The 18,785-nt window shown below is 51.8% G+C and overlaps 1 protein-coding gene across 1 annotated transcript; it reads left to right on the top strand.

The window, feature by feature from the left end:
• The first annotated feature begins 142 nt into the window (after positions 1-142).
• On the top strand, positions 143-2,352 carry VC83_04513 (uncharacterized protein). Its single transcript, XM_024468144.1, has 2 exons — positions 143-1,952; positions 2,019-2,352. The coding sequence occupies exon 1, from the start codon at positions 167-169 to the stop codon at positions 1,724-1,726; it is 1,560 nt and encodes a 519-aa protein (XP_024322813.1). The 5' UTR covers positions 143-166; the 3' UTR covers positions 1,727-1,952; positions 2,019-2,352.
• Positions 2,353-18,785: the final 16,433 nt, after the last annotated feature.

Genomic DNA, 18,785 nt, shown 5'->3' with positions numbered 1-18,785 from the left:
GGAGCCTGGCCACCACGCACGTCTTACAACTTTAAAAATCCCGTGCTGTGGCGTGTGGCGTGTCGCGTGTGGCGTGTCGCGTGTGTGGCTGACTACGTCGTTTCCCTTTCCTCCCACCGCTCTGCCTTCTTCACATCTACAACGTCCCAATACACTCCCCACAACAATGTCCCGCCGCACCGACCGCTTCATCCTCGACCTCTCCGACGACGAAGACCCCCCCACCACACAACCCTCCGCCACTCCAGATCCCTTCATACGAGATATCATCGAGCGCACGCCCTCGGCCCCGAGACCACCCACGGCGCCCGTGTTGAAGCAGACGCCGACGGGCTTCCCGGAGCATAGGAAGAGGGCGAGTAGGCTGAACACTGCGAGAGGGCGTGCGGCCGCGCTGACACCACAAGCGCCGCCACGGAATGGAGGTGCAATGGGGACGGGGAGGGTTGGAGAGGGCGTGTTTGACAAGGACGTGGACGAGAGGACGCACATCGATTTGGAAAACCAGAAAAGGATCGCTGCCATGTCGCCCGAGGACATTGAACAGGAGCGCAACGAGTTGCTGTCCGCGCTCGACCCGAACCTAGTCCGTATGCTCATGTCCCGCGCCGAGAAGAAGAAGGCGGCACCCGTATCGGATGCGGCGCTGGTTCACAACATGAAAGGCGATTTGACGGGGGGGGGTGCGAAGGGTGGGAGCAGGGTTGATGCGAAGAAGGAGGTGGGGTTGGAGGATTATCTGAAGAGGGCCAATATGGATGATGGGAGGGGGGATACATGGGTTGAGACGCCCGAGCCGCCTGTGGTCGAAGTTACGGAAGATGATGCGTCCCCTGCGGCAGCGGGGGCGGAGGAGGAAAGGAAGGAGAGAGCGACAGCCACGAGGATTGCCAAACCGAAGGGGAGGAGGGTGGAACCCACAAGAGCAGTTCACTGGCTCGAAAACGACGAGGCGGAACCCAAGGAGATGCCCGGGTTGCAGCCCGGGTCGGAGTGTAAACCACGAGGACATAGGCACCCTTCCACTACCACCACCACCTCCGACCAACCCACCGACACCACCGCAGATACCACAGGCACAACCACCGACTCAACAGAACCCATCGAAAACACCCTCCACTTCCCCCGCCCCCCAACCCTCCCCGATCTCGACCCCTCATCCCCAAACTTCCTCCAAGACCTCCACACCGCCTACTTCCCCTCCCTTCCCTCCTCCTCAGCATCTCTAGCATGGCTCGCCCCTTTACCCACCCCCGGCTCCCCGGCCGATTTGGAGTCCACCTACCACCCCTCCCAGACTTCCATCCCTGCTTCAAGTTTACGGTTTGATTTCAGGGGACAGTTGCTACCACCCAGGATATCCCGCGCGATGCCAGGAGATAGGGGGTTACACCACCACGCAGACGCTCCAGAGGCTGGTGGGTATACGATCTCCGAACTCTCCGGCTTACTCCGCAGTTCCGTACCCCAGCAGCGGGGGCTAGCGGCGATGGTGATGGGACGGATACTGTATAGGCTTGGGAAAGGGGAGTGGGGCGCGGGAAGCGAGGTTACGATGGGGTTGTGGAGGTGTGTGGAGGAAGGGGGGGTGGTGGGGGGGTTGGTGGGGATGGCTGGGGAGGGAGAGGGAGGGGGAGGAGAGAAGCATAGGAGTGTGAAAGCCTACGCCACCGAAGCCGTCTGGCTCTGGCGCCTAGGCGGCGGAAAGGTAATGGGCGCCATCTAACCCATCCGCCCTCACATCCATGAGATATGATGAATCTACTACATTTAAACCCAACCCCATCGACAAACACCGTCCGATGACAGTGGCATGGCGAGGCGAGAGGTGGGGATACTCCCCCACCCTTCCGGCTGAGCATCTGCGTACGTACCATGGTTCAGCTGCACAGTATCATTACGCTCCGTCTCCACCCACCCTCGCGTTATGGGGTGTGCTCTCACTTGATTCTGTGTGTAGTCCCGCTAGATCCTCCGATCAATCCAATCTCCCACTAATAGTAGATTGCTGTTAGTAGATCCAAAGCACTCCAAGTCAGAGGCTCCAAATCATCACAAGTACTGTGCAATCTGAGCGGCCCCTTTGCAATGGTGGGAAATATGAAGGTGAGAACTCCGTCCTTCATAAACCGGACTAGCTTCTGGCTGAGCGCGTGGGTGGGTGAATCAGTTGTCCTCTATGGCGTGGCGCACCCATTCTCTGGGTGTGCATCGATCACCTTCATTTTGTCTGATGTGGTAGTTCTTCGTGTGTGTTGGTCATATAGCCAAGACTGGATTTCGAATTGGGATTCTAGGTAGAGAGCAAGTTTTAGTTCTAATTGGAGTTCATGAGCTATACACACCAAGTCCTAAAAACCGAATCTCAATTACAGTTGTTAAAGCTGTTTCTACAAGTGGAGATGCAATCCCACCTGTTCTTATTATTCAAGGAAAGACTTATATGGAGAATTGGTATCATGAGAATCTTCATAGGACAGAGAGAATTCTACTTTTAGGGACTGGATATATCAACGACAAACTTGCCATAGAATGGCTAATGTACCAGATGTGAGAATCTAGCCACCCAAGGAAGGGATGATTTTACTAAGACAACACACTGTCTTAGGAAACAGAGCCAAAGGGTTGTAGCTTAGACTATTCCACAACGCAGCAATCAAGTGTATGATGTAGTGGGGTGGTTTAGACAAGTTGTAACAAATGTTGAGTCTGAGAACTCAGGGATAAGTCAGAGGTTAGCACCTCGCTGGCTTTTCAGAAACAAGGAGTAACAAGATCAATGCTTGGAAGCTTGGAAAAGACGTGGAAGTATGTGCTGTATTGTCTGCTTGCCCTTTCTTAAGGAAAGGGCAATCCTATTTATGCTAAAGGAGTGTAGTTCTCTCATTTTCCAAGACTTTCCATGACTTACCAGGCTTGGTAACTGTAGTCGACTTAAGAGAATCCCATAGAACCATCTCCTAGGTTCCTAGCCTATAGGAAGTGAAAGGAGGTCCAAGGTCAGAGTACCCCTATAGACAAATTATGTCATAACTTAACCAATCTTGTGGGTAACTAAGGAGCAATGACGTGTAATGAATCATAGAGGGTTGTAGAAGCTTTTGGAGCTATCGTTCATGTTCCTAGGCCTCTAGTTGATAGAGATATGTCCTGTGTAGTATTAGCCCAGTAACTAAGATGTGATGTCATGTAATCATAGAGGGTTATAGTGATATGCTATGTGGTAATATCGGCCCAGTAACTAAGGAGCAATGACGTGTAATGAATCATAGAGGGTTGTAGCAATTGTTGAGTAGTATTGCTCTTGTTGTTGGTGTGATAAGCCAAAATATGTATAGTGACTTGTAAGTTTGAGGAGGAGATTGCTCTTGAGTTTGATAGCAAACTGAGTGCAACAAATGTCAGTATGACAGTGGGGTCCTGTAGCGTGACCTACTCGGCTAATAGCTCTGCCGATAGCCGTAACAGCATGGCATCAAAATGGACCAAGCAAAGGTCACAGCAGTGCTGGAATGGCTAACACCAACCACGGCTAAAGAAGCACAAGCCTTCTTAGGTTTCACAAACTTCTACTAAAGGTTTATTAAGGGAAATTCCAAAGTCGCTCAACCACTTACAGAGCTTATAAGGAAAGACATCACGTTCGCAATCATTGAGTAGTATTGCTCTTGTTGTTGGTGTGATAAGCCAAAATATGTATAGTGACTTGTAGGTTTGAAAACTGCTGGGTACCTCATCAATCGATTAACCACAGCAGTGCTCAACTACGAAACCCCTTATGGACGATTATTAAAGCTCCCTAATATTCAAACAGAGAACGTTAAGCCTCTGTTGTCGCATGTTCACATTTACGGGTGTCGAGCATATGCCCCTATCCAAAACCGCCCAAAATTGGACAGACTCAAGAAGAGTGCACAAATTGGTTATTTGGTAGGATACAACTCTACAAACATTTTTCGCATCTGGGTACCGACACTCAAAAAGGTAATAGTAACAAGAGATGTTACTTTCAATGAAAATAAGATGTTTGATCCACTGTACACTTCTGTCGCAACACCAGCTGAAATCCAGCAAGCGGTAGAAGTCATCGAACTGCCTGAGTCGGACAATCAGTACATCGATGATCATGAAGATGAGCAACAGCCATATCAACCTGCAGATGTCACTACAAACCAAGATGTGGAGCCACTGCAGGGTGAGCCAAAACATAGTGGAGAAAAATCTCATCAAGATAATTTCTCAGGGGGTGATAATACTCACTTACGGACTCCGGAAATGACCAGAACGAACTGATCATAGTGTGCGAAGACACGATGTCTATTCCACCACCATCCAACATCCAAACTCAGGTGAAAGTGTTGTAAGGATGCCTCCTTACACGGGGTACCCTCGGACCCGTAAGACAACGCGGAATAGGCGACATAGTAGTATAGCAGCATAGATGTTCTAGGGTCGGGGTCGATTCGGGCGGCAGACGGGAGTGGATCTACCGGTACGCTAAGGCCTAGCCGAGTCGGACCCCATTTAGGTACATAAGGGGTAGGAAGCTATAAGCTCCCCTTTCATCTTTTTTGTATCCTTCGTAGTAGACCTATAGGATAGAATACAGCATCACCTCCGACTCGCACTCCCATATGCACCTACGGAGAGCCGTATTCCCTGTGTCCTTACATTATACAAAAAAGATCACGCTTGCCGGGGACGGCCGTACCTAAATAATATCCCACAACCGGAACGACTCAGGAGAACTGTCGAAACACCACCGACCGCGACTCGGTGACATTTCGAAGTAGAGACCTGATGACTCCAAATAGCCGTGACCCCAGAGAACTCACGGACAGCCAGTGGATCAGGGTTTGATCCTGCAGAGCAAGCTGGTAAAGTCGCCGACGCGTTGGCGCCGAATAGGATACGAGATCCTAAAGAACCCCCTCAAGCACAGAGGCAATTGTGAACAAGAGTGTTGATAGCTACGAGCTACCGGAAGTCAAACTCTTCCGTATCGACTGCGACTCGATACACCCCCGAATCAAGATGTCGCGCAAGACGACACAAAACCCACCACCCGACAATGACGGTCAACCGCTACGAATGACAACTAGGCAAACCGCCACAGCGGGCACGACCGCAGGGCCATCCGAAAGCCCCCCGGATCGCATAGCGAACCTCGAGAACGAGATGCGGGAGCTCAAGGCGATGGTAGCCAGCCTCGTAGCTAGCCAGACCCGAATACCGTCTACGCCACCACCGGCTGCCGACGCCCCAGTGCGCACCATTGAGGCCGACGAAGACGAACAGCCTGCACCGACAATGCGAAACACGCCCGGCACCGTTCGACTGCCACCTGTCGACAATGCGCGCTCTCCTTCAATCCCGGGTCTACCCCGACAGTACACCGTGGACCCTCCGAACCGTTACAAGAAATCCACCATCTCTGAGAAGATTACGCCGCTCAGCGATGGGATAGAACATACCTTTATGCAATGGAGCGCGTCCATTCGGGACCGACTTGTAGTCAATGAGGACCACTACCCTACCGACGTCTCGAGAAGAGCGTTGATATGGGGAACTACGACCGGCCTGGCAAAGAAATATCTGGAACCCCAATACCTATCGGATACGCATGGCTTCCAGAGCGCAGACGAAATGATGGACCTATTAGGATCATATTACCTTACGGGTAATGAGACCGAACAGGCCCGGAACGAATTCGACGATATGCAGATGGGCGAAAAGGGTCACTTACACGAAACCTTCCCCGAGTTCAAAGCCCGCTTCCAAAGTGCGGCGATTACGGGACAAGTATCACAATCGGAGTGGTTTCGGTATATGTGGAACAAGCTCACACCGCAATTCCGCAGCCGCGTGGCGGTCGTGAAGGACCAATGGAAAGGCGATTACCTCACCATGGTCCGAGCCTTAACCGCCTTTGACCAAGAGCGACGCAGGAACGGCGAGTTGAGCTCCCAGTCCAAGAGCGGCGAGTCGAGCTTCCCAGGACGGGCCCGCCTCGGCTCATCCAGGTTCCCGCCTGTGGAGGCCGCCAAGACCCAACCACCGAAGACGACAAGAAGTCCGTTGGGTTCCTTCCAGAGGACTCCTTTCATACCCACCGCCCCCAAGCCGGACATAACAGGTCGCGTGCGGACCGCCGTGCCGGCTGCGTCTGGAAACTGTTTCAAATGCGGGAAGCCCGGTCATTTCCAGGACAGGTGCCCGCTCAACCCCACAGTCAAAGAGATTGACCGCGAAGCCCCTGAACCCGAAGAGCAGTGGGAGGAGGCAGTCGAACTCCAATCGGATGCGTCCCTGGAGGAAAACGACGAGGCCTAGGGAAAGGCTCCTTCCTAGGTCTACGCAAATGTGATCTGCGAGATCTCGACCTACAAGAACTCTTGGGCGGAACCCAGTTCTTAGTCGACACGACGCTGAGTCTGAACGGACTCGGTGTGCAAACGAAGGCTCTCGCAGACACAGGAGCAAACGGATACCTCGTCATCAACAAGCCCTTCGCGCTACGACTGTCGAAGGCGCTTCAGAGCCCCATACGGAAACTGCCCTACTCTGTACCCATACGTGGTTTTCAGCGAAAAATCCAAAGTCACGTATCGGAGTATATTCGGTTGCACTTAACAGTCGAAGGACGCTGAATATATAACTGCCCCTTTGTGCTCCTGGACCTCGGAGCGCAAGATGTGATAATTGGGAGGAAGCTTTTCAGCCGCTTCCGAATACTACTCGACTCTGCAAAGAGCCGGCTAGTATGGCCAAAGGAGTACCCGCCTACTCCTAGCTGGAGCAAGGAGATCACCTTGCCCTACCACTCGCGCGAAACGTCCATTCGACATCCTTCTCACCAGTCGGATGCGAATCGTAGGGATGCCGCAATCCACCACGAAGACAGACGCCGCGCAGGCGGACGCTCGATGGAAATGAAAGTGATAATTTCGGACTCCGGAATGACCACCGACACTGCCCCGAGTACACCTCAGATCCCAGGGGTACCTTTCTTGCCACCGGCGAAGCCTGTACCAAGCTTCACGCCGGTGCACATCTGCGAGATCGGTGCAAACGCCTTCCACCACGAGATGATGCGAAGCGATGCCGAGTTCTTCCAGACCAGCCTTTACGAGATCGATCAGATCATTCGGGAAAAAGAATCCGAAGAGGATGACGAGACGATATCACTCATCCAGGAGAAACTCCCGCCTGTGCACCGAAAGTACACCGACGTCTTCTCAAAATCGGAATCTGATAAATTACCACCACACCGGGTATACGATCATAAGATACAGCTAGAGGCGCCGTTACCAAACGCTTTCTCCCCGCTCTACCGGCAAGGCACCAAAGAGCTTAAGGCTACCAAGCAATACCTGCTGGAGAACCTGGAGAAAGGCTTCATCGTCAATAGCAATAGCCCCTTTGCGTCCCCTATACTCTTCGTTAAGAAAGCGGACGGCAAACTGAGGTTCTGCATTGATTACCGCAAGCTGAACGGACTCACCCGCAACGATCCGTACCCTATACCGCGCATCGACGAACTACTTGGACGGGTGTCGAAAGCCAAGATTTTCACGAAACTAGATATCCGACAAGCCTTCCATCGCATACGAATGCACCCTGACTCCGAAGAGTATACTACCTTTCGGACTCGATATGGATCTTATAAGTGCAAGGTGCTGCCGTTCGGACTGACCAACGGCCCCGCAACGTACCAGCGCTACATGAACGACGTCCTCATGCAATACTTGGACGACTTCTGTACGGCTTACCTCGACGACATTCTCATATACTCCGAGGACCCTACGGAACATATAGAGCACGTACACAAAGTCCTACAGCGCCTTCGTGAGGCAGGGCTACAAGCCGACCTCAAGAAGTGCGAGTTCAATGTTACCCGAACTAAGTACCTGGGTTACATACTGACCACTTCCGGTGTCGAGGCGGACCCCGACAAGATCGAACCCCTTCGAAACTGGATTCGACCGACCACCGTTACCGGTGTGAAATCCTATCTAGGCTTCTGTGGGTTCTACCGCCAGTTCATACGCAATTTCGGGAAGATCGCGAAGCCCCTGACTACCATCACGAGCCCCTCGGAGCCGTTCCTATGGACTGAGGAATGTGAGAACGCCTTTGAAGAATTACGGCGGCAGCTACTAGCGGTGCAGGCACTACACCACTTCAACCCCGAATTGCCTACGAAGCTAGAGACCGACTCTTCAGACGGAGTCGTCGCCGGCGTGCTATCACAAGAGCACCCGGACCAGCTCTGGTACCCAGTGAGCTTCTACAGCCACGTCCTTACCGGCCATGAGATCAACTGGGAAATCCATGACAAGGAACTCTTCGCCATCGTGAAAGTGTTCGCGAAATGGAGACCTGAGTTAGCCTCTGTTACGCAGCGAGTCGAGGTGTATACGGACCACCGCTCGCTCGAATACTTCATGACGACGAAGGTTCTCACCGCGAAGCAGGTGCGATGGATGGAACTACTATCCGACTTCAACTTCCACATTACGTATACGGCAGGTAAGAATAACCTGAAGGCTGATATTCTGAGCCGAAGAGACCAAGACCTCGTAATGCAACAGAAAGTCAAGTTGGATAGTCGTGCGAGGGTGTTGCTTGGCCCTGCCCGCCTACACCCCCGTATCAGTGCCGAGTTGGCCGACAGTTATGTAGCATCGATCAATGCCATCGACCCCCCAAAGGCGCAGATGCCCTTCGATCTGATCGAGGCACTATGCGTAGACAACCGGAAGTCGTTCGCCGAGACACGCGCGAAACAACCCTTACCGGATGGGTACGCCCTAGCCGACCAACTCCTCCTGTACAAAGACCGCCTATGTGTGAACCGCCACACCGAGCTGTGTACGAAACTCATCCGAGAGGCGCATGACCAGGTGTCGACGGCGCACCCCAGCGGCCGGAAGACCTACCAGTTGCTTGCCCAGAAGTATCGCTGGGTCGGTATGGAAGCGGACTGCATACGGTATGTGCGTAACTGCGCGACATGCCGCCTTTCGCACACCAATGTCACAAAGCAACAGGGCTTTCTACACCCCCTACCGGTACCCGACTACCCTATGCAACACCTTACGATGGACTTCAAGGAGTTCCCAAGGGACAAGCACGGGTACGACAGCATCCTAGTGTTTATGGACCGCCTCGGGAAGAGTTCGGTGACCATACCGTGTTATAAGACTACAGATGCACGACAAATGGCGCAGCTGTTCATCGAATGGATATATCGATTCGGGCACACCCCGGTATCGATCGTCAGTGACCGCGGACCCCAATTCGTGTCATCCTTCTGGCACGAGTTCTGCCGGATCATCGGCGTCAAGATCAAGCTGTCGACAGCCTATCACAAGCAGACCGACGGGCAGACGGAAATCATGAATCGGTATATCGATCAGAGACTGAGGCCCTTCGTATCACATTACCAGGATAACTGGAGCGAGCTCATTCCCATCATGGATCGGGTGCAAATGACCCTTCCCCATGCCTCGATCGGAATGACCCCCTACCGACTCAAGTACGGAACTGATCTGCGCACCAGTTGGGACTGGGAAACCCCAAAAGCCACGACCCCTAGGGAAGTCATGAACCAGAAGGAAGCCAAAGCAGTAGCAAACCGCATGCACTCCGCATGGATTTACGCAAAGGAGAACATGGCCAAAGCACAAGAGGATATGTCTAAATACGCGAATCGACGCCGACGAGCCATTGACTGGGACGTAGGAGACAAGGTTTACCTATCGACCAAGAATCTGAAAAATCACCGCCCTAGCCGTAAGCTGGGGCAACAATGGGTCGGACCCTATACGGTACTGGAACAAATCGGACACGCCTTCCGACTAGACCTACCGAAGGGTTCCCAAATACACGATGTCTTCTCTCCAGACGTACTCATCAAGGCTCCGAATAACCCGCTGCCCGGTCAAGCAGCGCCTGAGCCAAGCAGCGAAGTCGTAGACGGCCTAGAGGAGTGGGAGGTCGAAAAGATCCTCGCCGTAAGGATCCGGCGAAAACAACTTCAATACCAGGTATCCTGGGTCGGATACGATCCGGACCCGGAATGGTACCCCGCCTCAAACTTTAAGAACTCCCCCTACAAAATCCGGGAGTTCCACGCGGAGTACCCAAACCTGCCAGGACCACCGCAGGACCTACCCGGCTGGATCACGGAATGGGAGACAGGCAAACCAAGCTACGATCACGAGAGGCACGGCAAAGCAGAGGAAAACAGCGTCGTTGCTACCTACGACACTAAACTAAACACCCTCTAAGCCAGGGCACCCTCAGAGCCGTAGCCCTTGCGGAAGCCACCCTTCCCAAACGTCTCACCGGCGTCGCAACAAGCGGCTACCACCATGAGAGACGAAGGGTCGAAGTGACCCCACGCGAAAGACCACGCCCGAGTTCCCTCCAGCACAGGGCCCGTTCACCCAATCGGGTTCTCCCCATTCCCCTCCTCCTCCTCCCCCCTCTTCCTCTTCCCGCCATTGCGGGGAGCCACCGCAACAGCCCCGGCCAACTTCCCCACCGCCTTCTCCACCTTCGCGACCGCAGTCGCCACGAAGCTCACCTCCTTCCCCACCTTGTCGGTGGTTTTATCCACCGTCCCCAGCAAGGAGACGGCGCGGGCCTGCCCCGCGAGGAGCTTCCCCGTATCCTCCTTCAACCCCTCCACCGCGGCGGCGAGGTCCTACCTAGGAGTCAGACCCAGAACAAGAACAACAGAAAGGGGAAAACTTACCTTGATGGCAGCGAGGGTGGCCAGCCCCTGAATGTACTGCGCCCCCTCAAAGGGGGAGCGCAGGGCCGGCATGGCGGCGCTGGAGAGGTCGGCCACGCGCGCGACCTCCTTGTAGGTCTTGAGGGTGGTGGCCGGGACGGGAGGGGTGGCCGCTTCGGCGGCGACGATGGCGGCATATTCCTCCTCGAGGAACCAGAGAATCTATCCCCCAGAAAGTCAGCACAGGAAACCAACCACCAGACCGAACAGCACCCGAGAACTCACCGGCACACATGGTGCCTTCTGCTTCACGCAGTAGGCGCACTTGGAGCTTTTCTCGCTCCAAACGCACTCGTGCTCCATGGGAGCATCGTCGGGTGTCCCAATACGGCGCACGCATCTCATACAGAGGACGCGGTACGCAGCCGGGAGGGCCCCGGGGGGCAGCAGGACGGGCATCTTCGCGAAAAGGTTTCCTACAAAACCGTCAGCCCCAAGCCCAGAAGTTATCACCTACGCGTCGGCGCGCAATCATCACCTACTCGGTCGTCTGGTTTGTTTTGTTTCCTATGAAACAATCAGATTAGTATACAGTATACGAACAAGAGGGGCTACTTACTGGATTCGGGAGGTGGGTTCGTAGGCGGTGTTGTTGTAAAAAGAAGCCTTCGAATCCTGGGTGGAATCGGTTGCTCCATAACAACCGCTTAGAACAATGAATTTCTGAGGAGTAGTAGCGCGCGCACAGTAACTAAGAAACTCGCGACGCGCAACACCACAACTGGATACTATACGGTGCCAACTCGGACCTCAACAATCCGCTTTTATTAGGAACAAAGCACGCTCCGCGATCCATCCCACGGACGCATTCAGCACCACGATCTTCGAACAAAGACTACCTAGACCATACCGACACTCGGCTACCATTCGGTCGGCACACGGAGCCACGCGCTTTGAGGACAAAGCACTCTCTCAAGGGGGGGGGTAATGTAAGGATGCCTCCTTACACGGGGTACCCTCGGACCCGTAAGACAACGCGGAATAGGCGACATAGTAGTATAGCAGCATAGATGTTCTAGGGTCAGGGTCGATTCGGGCGGCAGACGGGAGTGGATCTACCGGTACGCTAAGGCCTAGCCGAGTCGGACCCCATTTAGGTACATAAGGGGTAGGAAGCTATAAGCTCCCCTTTCATCTTTTTTGTATCCTTCGTAGTAGACCTATAGGATAGAATACAGCATCACCTCCGACTCGCACTCCCATATGCACCTACGGAGAGCCGTATTCCCTGTGTCCTTACAAGTGTAATAGTTGGTACGACCTTTAACAAGCAAAGGGTCCATCGCACAGCATTGCCTACAGCCCCAAAATACTGGGACCAGCTCGAAAGCCACCCACATCAGATCGGCTTCAAAACAGCAGCTGAGAAGGAAATAAATGACCTTCGAAAACAGGGTACCTTCACATCTGTTCAAGATGAACAAATATATTCATTTGTAATACCTCTTATGTGGGTATTTACATACAAGTTTGACGATAGTGGCTACCTTGTAAAATACAAGGCTCGACTTGTTGTGAGAGGAGATCTGCAGCGATACTCTATCCATGATGAAACGTATGCAGTGACACTAGCATTGCAGACTTTCCGTGCACTTATGGCAATCACAGCCTACTTCGACCTCGACACTGATCAAATGGATGCGATCAATGCATTCAGAAATAGTCGCATTGACGAAGAAGTGTATGTGCGCTGTGCAGACAGATATCAAGAACAAGGGATGTTCTGGAATCTCAACCGTGCCCTTTACGGATTACGACAGTCACCACTACTTTGGTTTCGTGACTTCTCAGAGACGTTAACATCTCTAGGTCTTACACAAGTTCCTGAAGCACAGTGTCTGTTCATGTCCGATAACCATAATAGTCTTCTTTTATATCGACGACATCTGTATCCTCAGCCACCCAAGACATAAGCGTGAAGCAATAGACTTCCACACAAAACTCATGGAGGCATACGAGTTCTGGGAAATAGGGGAAATAAAATGGTTCCTCAGAATTAGAATTGTGCGAGACGGCACTCAGCGCAAACTGTGGATGTGTCAAGATTCATATATTGAAAAGATTATTGCATCTTACAAGGTCATGCAAACAAGGATGCCGCAGAGACCAATGATCACAGTCTAACTTACCCTGTATAATGGGCAACCAACAAAACAATAGATTCATCTCTATCAACGGAAGATTGGATTAGTGAACTATGCTGCAGTCGTGACTAGACCTGACATAGCCTGCGCAATGCAAAAAGTAGCAGAGTTTCTCATCAACCCCGGACCAGACCACCATGCTGCAGCCGACCGACTCTTGCTCTATTTGCAAGGCACGAAGAATTATGCACTTCAATATGGACCAAACATTGACGAACTACACTTCCAATGTTCAAGTGACGTCTCATATGCAGATTGTGAGGAAACAAGACGAAGCACAGAAGGCTATCTGTTTACACTCTTCAGCGGCGCCATTGACTGGCGATGCACAAAGCAGAAAACTGTGTCAACTTCAACAACAGAAGCTGAGCTCCTTGCACTCTCTCACTGCGCAAAATAACTGTACTGGTGGCAGCGATTCTTCTCCATGATAAAATTGGAACTGCACGAAGAATATACCCTACAATGCGACTACCTGCAAACTGTATGGCTCCTACTCAAGGAATCGCCCAAGCTCGTCACAAAGCTGAAGCACATCAATGTGCACTCCCACTGGCTGCGACAAGAAGTTGAACACCAAAAGATTCATATAAACTTACGACAGCCCTAGCATCCCAGCCAGTCATTTTGACCTTGTTGAAGAAGGTGAACGTCCACATTGCTGCGGTGTGAATGAAGGTGTTACAGCTATCGGCAGAGCTATTAGCCGAGTAGGTCACGCTACAGGACCACACGTCACCCTGCAGGATGGAACTGTGAGAACTGTTGGAACTTCTACAGTTCCTACAGTTCCTACAGTTCCTACAGTTCCCTAGGGCGGAACTTAGGGTGGAACTGTGAAGACTGTAGGAACTAGTTCCTTACAGTTCCCTTTGGCACGATGCCACTATATAAGTAGATAGTATTTTCTTTAGATAGGAGCTTCATGCTCAACTCAATATAGTATTCTTTACAATACTGTAACATGTTACTTGGAAAGCCTTTGTGTTTAATCCCCTGACTCCTCTGTCAAGTCAACCTTATGCAAGAAACCTCTGTGTCTTCTATCGTTTAGAAGTCAGCATTACAGAAGGTTGGGAGGGGTGTTCGCTATAAGTGAATATCAGTAAAAGATTCGGTACGAGAAGAACGTGAACGAAGGAAGGAGCTTCAGTGCAACTGAAGGGGAGAGAAGCTTTGATGCTTCCGAATGAAAGGAGAGCTTTGGGGCAACCGAAGTAAGGGGGAGGAGTTGCGCCTAATGTAAGGATGCCTTCTCGTCTCTCATTCGAAGGAGTAGACTCTGGGTAGCCGCGGGGTCACGTGTGATCATTTGGGTGGGCTAACCGAGTCGGACAGGCTTCGGGTACTTGAGGAATTGACTCACAGGGTTCCCCCTGGTCACGTGTGATCATTTGGGTGGGCTAACCGAGTCGGATGGTTTTCGGGTACTTGAGGGAATCGACTCACAGGGTTCCTCCTTCATCTTTTTTGTATCCTTCGTAGTAGACCTATAGGATAGCATCCGTTTAGCCTCCGACTCGCACTCTCATATGCTATTACTGTGAGCTGGGTGCCCTGTGTCCTTACACCTAAGGAGGGGCGACTTACAGTTGTAAAGAGGATGAAGAGGAAAGAAGGAGTTTGAAAATCGGAGTTTGTATATATGGAATGGTAATTTGACAGCACCGAATAAAGAGAGTAAACGTACATGTAGTACCAAGTAAAATTTAAGACCTTCAATAGGACTTTGGTAAGAAGTGAAAACTACAATAGGAACGTAGGAAACCTGTCATCAAATTTACCGTACCTTAACAAACACCAAGTCTATTGATTGCTTAATAGGAGCCAGTACTTCCATAATAGCTTCAGCTGACACAGCATGATTCCTTCGGTATATGTGCATAAAGCATTAAAGTGTACAGGCTACAGCTTCAATTCACCTTCAGATTTTGATCTTGAGGCTCAACTGCAATCTACGGGAGCGTGGGGCATCATGTGTTGGTTCAGTATGAAAGAGGGTTAGGGCTTAGTCATGGGTGTGGCTGAAAACATGATTCAGATTCCTCATCGTGATTCCTGGCACAGAATTAAGGTGGTGCAGGTATGTCTGGGAAGTGCGCAATTTTATATGGAGGTAGCATTTAAAAGTTTTGTCCTGCCAAGAATGCCAAGGTATGCATAACTTCCCCTCACTTGGGACCGACGAACTGACTAACAATCGACAGTGCCTTTTAAGTTCAAACGATGGCACTGAACACAGATATCTCGACGAGGGCCCTGATTGTGGCCCTCAAATTGTAATGGTGGGTGCACCAGATGTGAGAATCTAGCCACCCAGGGGAAGGGATGATTTTACTAAGACAACACACTGTCTTAGGAAACAGAGCCAAAGGGTCGTAGCTTAGACTATTCCACAACGCAGCAATCAGGTGTATCATGTAGTGGAGTGGTTTAGATAAGTTGTAACAAATGTTGAGTCTGAGAACTCAGGGATAAGTCAGAGGTTAGCACCTCACTCACTTTTCAGAAACAAAGAATAACAAGATCAATGCTTGGAAGCTTGGAAAAGACGTGGAAGTATGTGATAGTCAATTTACTGTATTGTCTGCTTGCCCTTTCTTAAGGAAAGGGCAATCCTATTTATGCCAAAGGAGTGTAGTTCTCTCATTTTCGATGACTTTCCATGACTAACCAGGCTTGGTAAATGTATTAGAAATCAAGTGCGACCCACAACTAGCTTGCTAATCATGTAGTGAATGTAAGAGAATCCCATAGAACCATCTCTTGGGTTCCTAGCCTATAGGAAGTGAAAAGGAGGTCCAAGGTCAGAGTACCTATAGACAAATTATGTCATAACTTAACCAATCTTGTGGGTAACTAAGGAGCGATAACGTGCAATGAATCATAGAGGGTTGTAGAAGCTTTGGGAGCTATCGTTCATGTTCCTAGGCCTCTATTTGGTAGAGATATGCCATGTGGTAGTATTGGCCCACCCCCTTAAGGAGGAGATTTTCTTAATAACTTGTTCAGTGAGTGTCCAAATGATATGCCGTGATGTATGTAGCATAAACAGATGTAGTAGAAGAGTTTTTAGTAATCGTTGAGTAGTATTGCTCTTGTTGTTGGTGTGATAAGCCAAGATATGTATGGTGACTTGTAGGTTTGAGGATCAGATTTCTAAGTTTGCTCTTGAGTTTGATAGCAAACTGAGTGCAACGAATGTCAGTATGACAGCACCCACCACTACAAGCACCATGAACCACCCTGCCAATCGTTATAGAAGATGAACTTGAATGGGAAAGTCATGTTTTTCTAGCTCTCCTACACTTGCTTAGCACTTCATTTGCCTGTCGTAGGTGTTGGTTCTCTGCTTTTATCAGTGCTAATTGATACATTATTTACCATGTGTTACGATGGTCATGGAGGTCATGGTGCCAGTCTGGGTAAAGTAAGTTAGATTGAATCTAAAGAGTGAGGAAGAAGAAGAAGGAAGGAAGGTGAGACTATTCCTTGTAATATACAGTTGTCTGCTTAGCGGTTGTAGCCTTGGTGGCTAAGGCTGCACCTATAATCCCCTATATACCTATAACAACCGTAATAACTGTAACAAGCTGTGAGCTGTAATCGTAACACTACCCCCCCCCCTGTAAGGACACAGGGAATACGGCTCTCCGTAGGTGCATATGGGAGTGCGAGTCGGAGGTGATGCTGTATTCTATCCTATAGGTCTACTACGAAGGATACAAAAAAGATGAAAGGGGAGCTTATAGCTTCCTACCCCTTATGTACCTAAATGGGGTCCGACTCGGCTAGGCCTTAGCGTACCGGTAGATCCACTCCCGTCTGCCGCCCGAATCGACCCTGACCCTAGAACATCTATGCTGCTATACTACTATGTCGCCTATTCCGCGTTGTCTTACGGGTCCGAGGGTACCCCGTGTAAGGAGGCATCCTTACATTACCCCCCCCCTTGAGAGAGTGCTTTGTCCTCAAAGCGCGTGGCTCCGTGTGCCGACCGAATGGTAGCCGAGTGTCGGTATGGTCTAGGTAGTCTTTGTTCGAAGATCGTGGTGCTGAATGCGTCCGTGGGATGGATCGCGGAGCGTGCTTTGTTCCTAATAAAAGCGGATTGTTGAGGTCCGAGTTGGCACCGTATAGTATCCAGTTGTGGTGTTGCGCGTCGCGAGTTTCTTAGTTACTGTGCGCGCGCTACTACTCCTCAGAAATTCATTGTTCTAAGCGGTTGTTATGGAGCAACCGATTCCACCCAGGATTCGAAGGCTTCTTTTTACAACAACACCGCCTACGAACCCACCTCCCGAATCCAGTAAGTAGCCCCTCTTGTTCGTATACTGTATACTAATCTGATTGTTTCATAGGAAACAAAACAAACCAGACGACCGAGTAGGTGATGATTGCGCGCCGACGCGTAGGTGATAACTTCTGGGCTTGGGGCTGACGGTTTTGTAGGAAACCTTTTCGCGAAGATGCCCGTCCTGCTGCCCCCCGGGGCCCTCCCGGCTGCGTACCGCGTCCTCTGTATGAGATGCGTGCGCCGTATTGGGACACCCGACGATGCTCCCATGGAGCACGAGTGCGTTTGGAGCGAGAAAAGCTCCAAGTGCGCCTACTGCGTGAAGCAGAAGGCACCATGTGTGCCGGTGAGTTCTCGGGTGCTGTTCGGTCTGGTGGTTGGTTTCCTGTGCTGACTTTCTGGGGGATAGATTCTCTGGTTCCTCGAGGAGGAATATGCCGCCATCGTCGCCGCCGAAGCGGCCACCCCTCCCGTCCCGGCCACCACCCTCAAGACCTACAAGGAGGTCGCGCGCGTGGCCGACCTCTCCAGCGCCGCCATGCCGGCCCTGCGCTCCCCCTTTGAGGGGGCGCAGTACATTCAGGGGCTGGCCACCCTCGCTGCCATCAAGGTAAGTTTTCCCCTTTCTGTTGTTCTTGTTCTGGGTCTGACTCCTAGGTAGGACCTCGCCGCCGCGGTGGAGGGGTTGAAGGAGGATACGGGGAAGCTCCTCGCGGGGCAGGCCCGCGCCGTCTCCTTGCTGGGGACGGTGGATAAAACCACCGACAAGGTGGGGAAGGAGGTGAGCTTCGTGGCGACTGCGGTCGCGAAGGTGGAGAAGGCGGTGGGGAAGTTGGCCGGGGCTGTTGCGGTGGCTCCCCGCAATGGCGGGAAGAGGAAGAGGGGGGAGGAGGAGGAGGGGAATGGGGAGAACCCGATTGGGTGAACGGGCCCTGTGCTGGAGGGAACTCGGGCGTGGTCTTTCGCGTGGGGTCACTTCGACCCTTCGTCTCTCATGGTGGTAGCCGCTTGTTGCGACGCCGGTGAGACGTTTGGGAAGGGTGGCTTCCGCAAGGGCTACGGCTCTGAGGGTGCCCTGGCTTAGAGGGTGTTTAGTTTAGTGTCGTAGGTAGCAACGACGCTGTTTTCCTCTGCTTTGCCGTGCCTCTCGTGATCGTAGCTTGGTTTGCCTGTCTCCCATTCCGTGATCCAGCCGGGTAGGTCCTGCGGTGGTCCTGGCAGGTTTGGGTACTCCGCGTGGAACTCCCGGATTTTGTAGGGGGAGTTCTTAAAGTTTGAGGCGGGGTACCATTCCGGGTCCGGATCGTATCCGACCCAGGATACCTGGTATTGAAGTTGTTTTCGCCGGATCCTTACGGCGAGGATCTTTTCGACCTCCCACTCCTCTAGGCCGTCTACGACTTCGCTGCTTGGCTCAGGCGCTGCTTGACCGGGCAGCGGGTTATTCGGAGCCTTGATGAGTACGTCTGGAGAGAAGACATCGTGTATTTGGGAACCCTTCGGTAGGTCTAGTCGGAAGGCGTGTCCGATTTGTTCCAGT

This window comes from Pseudogymnoascus destructans (genome assembly GCF_001641265.1).
Source record: "Pseudogymnoascus destructans isolate 20631-21 unplaced genomic scaffold scaffold_15, whole genome shotgun sequence".
Taxonomy (NCBI): Eukaryota; Fungi; Ascomycota; class Leotiomycetes; order Thelebolales; family Thelebolaceae; genus Pseudogymnoascus; species Pseudogymnoascus destructans.
The sequence above is the reverse complement of the archived record's forward strand: the minus strand, read 5'-3'. Positions and strand labels throughout refer to the sequence as shown.

Excerpts from the sequence above, each read along its gene's own strand:
- VC83_04513 (XM_024468144.1), top strand. The coding sequence starts at position 167 with ATGTCCCGCCGCACCGACCGCTTCATCCTCGACCTCTCCGACGACGAA.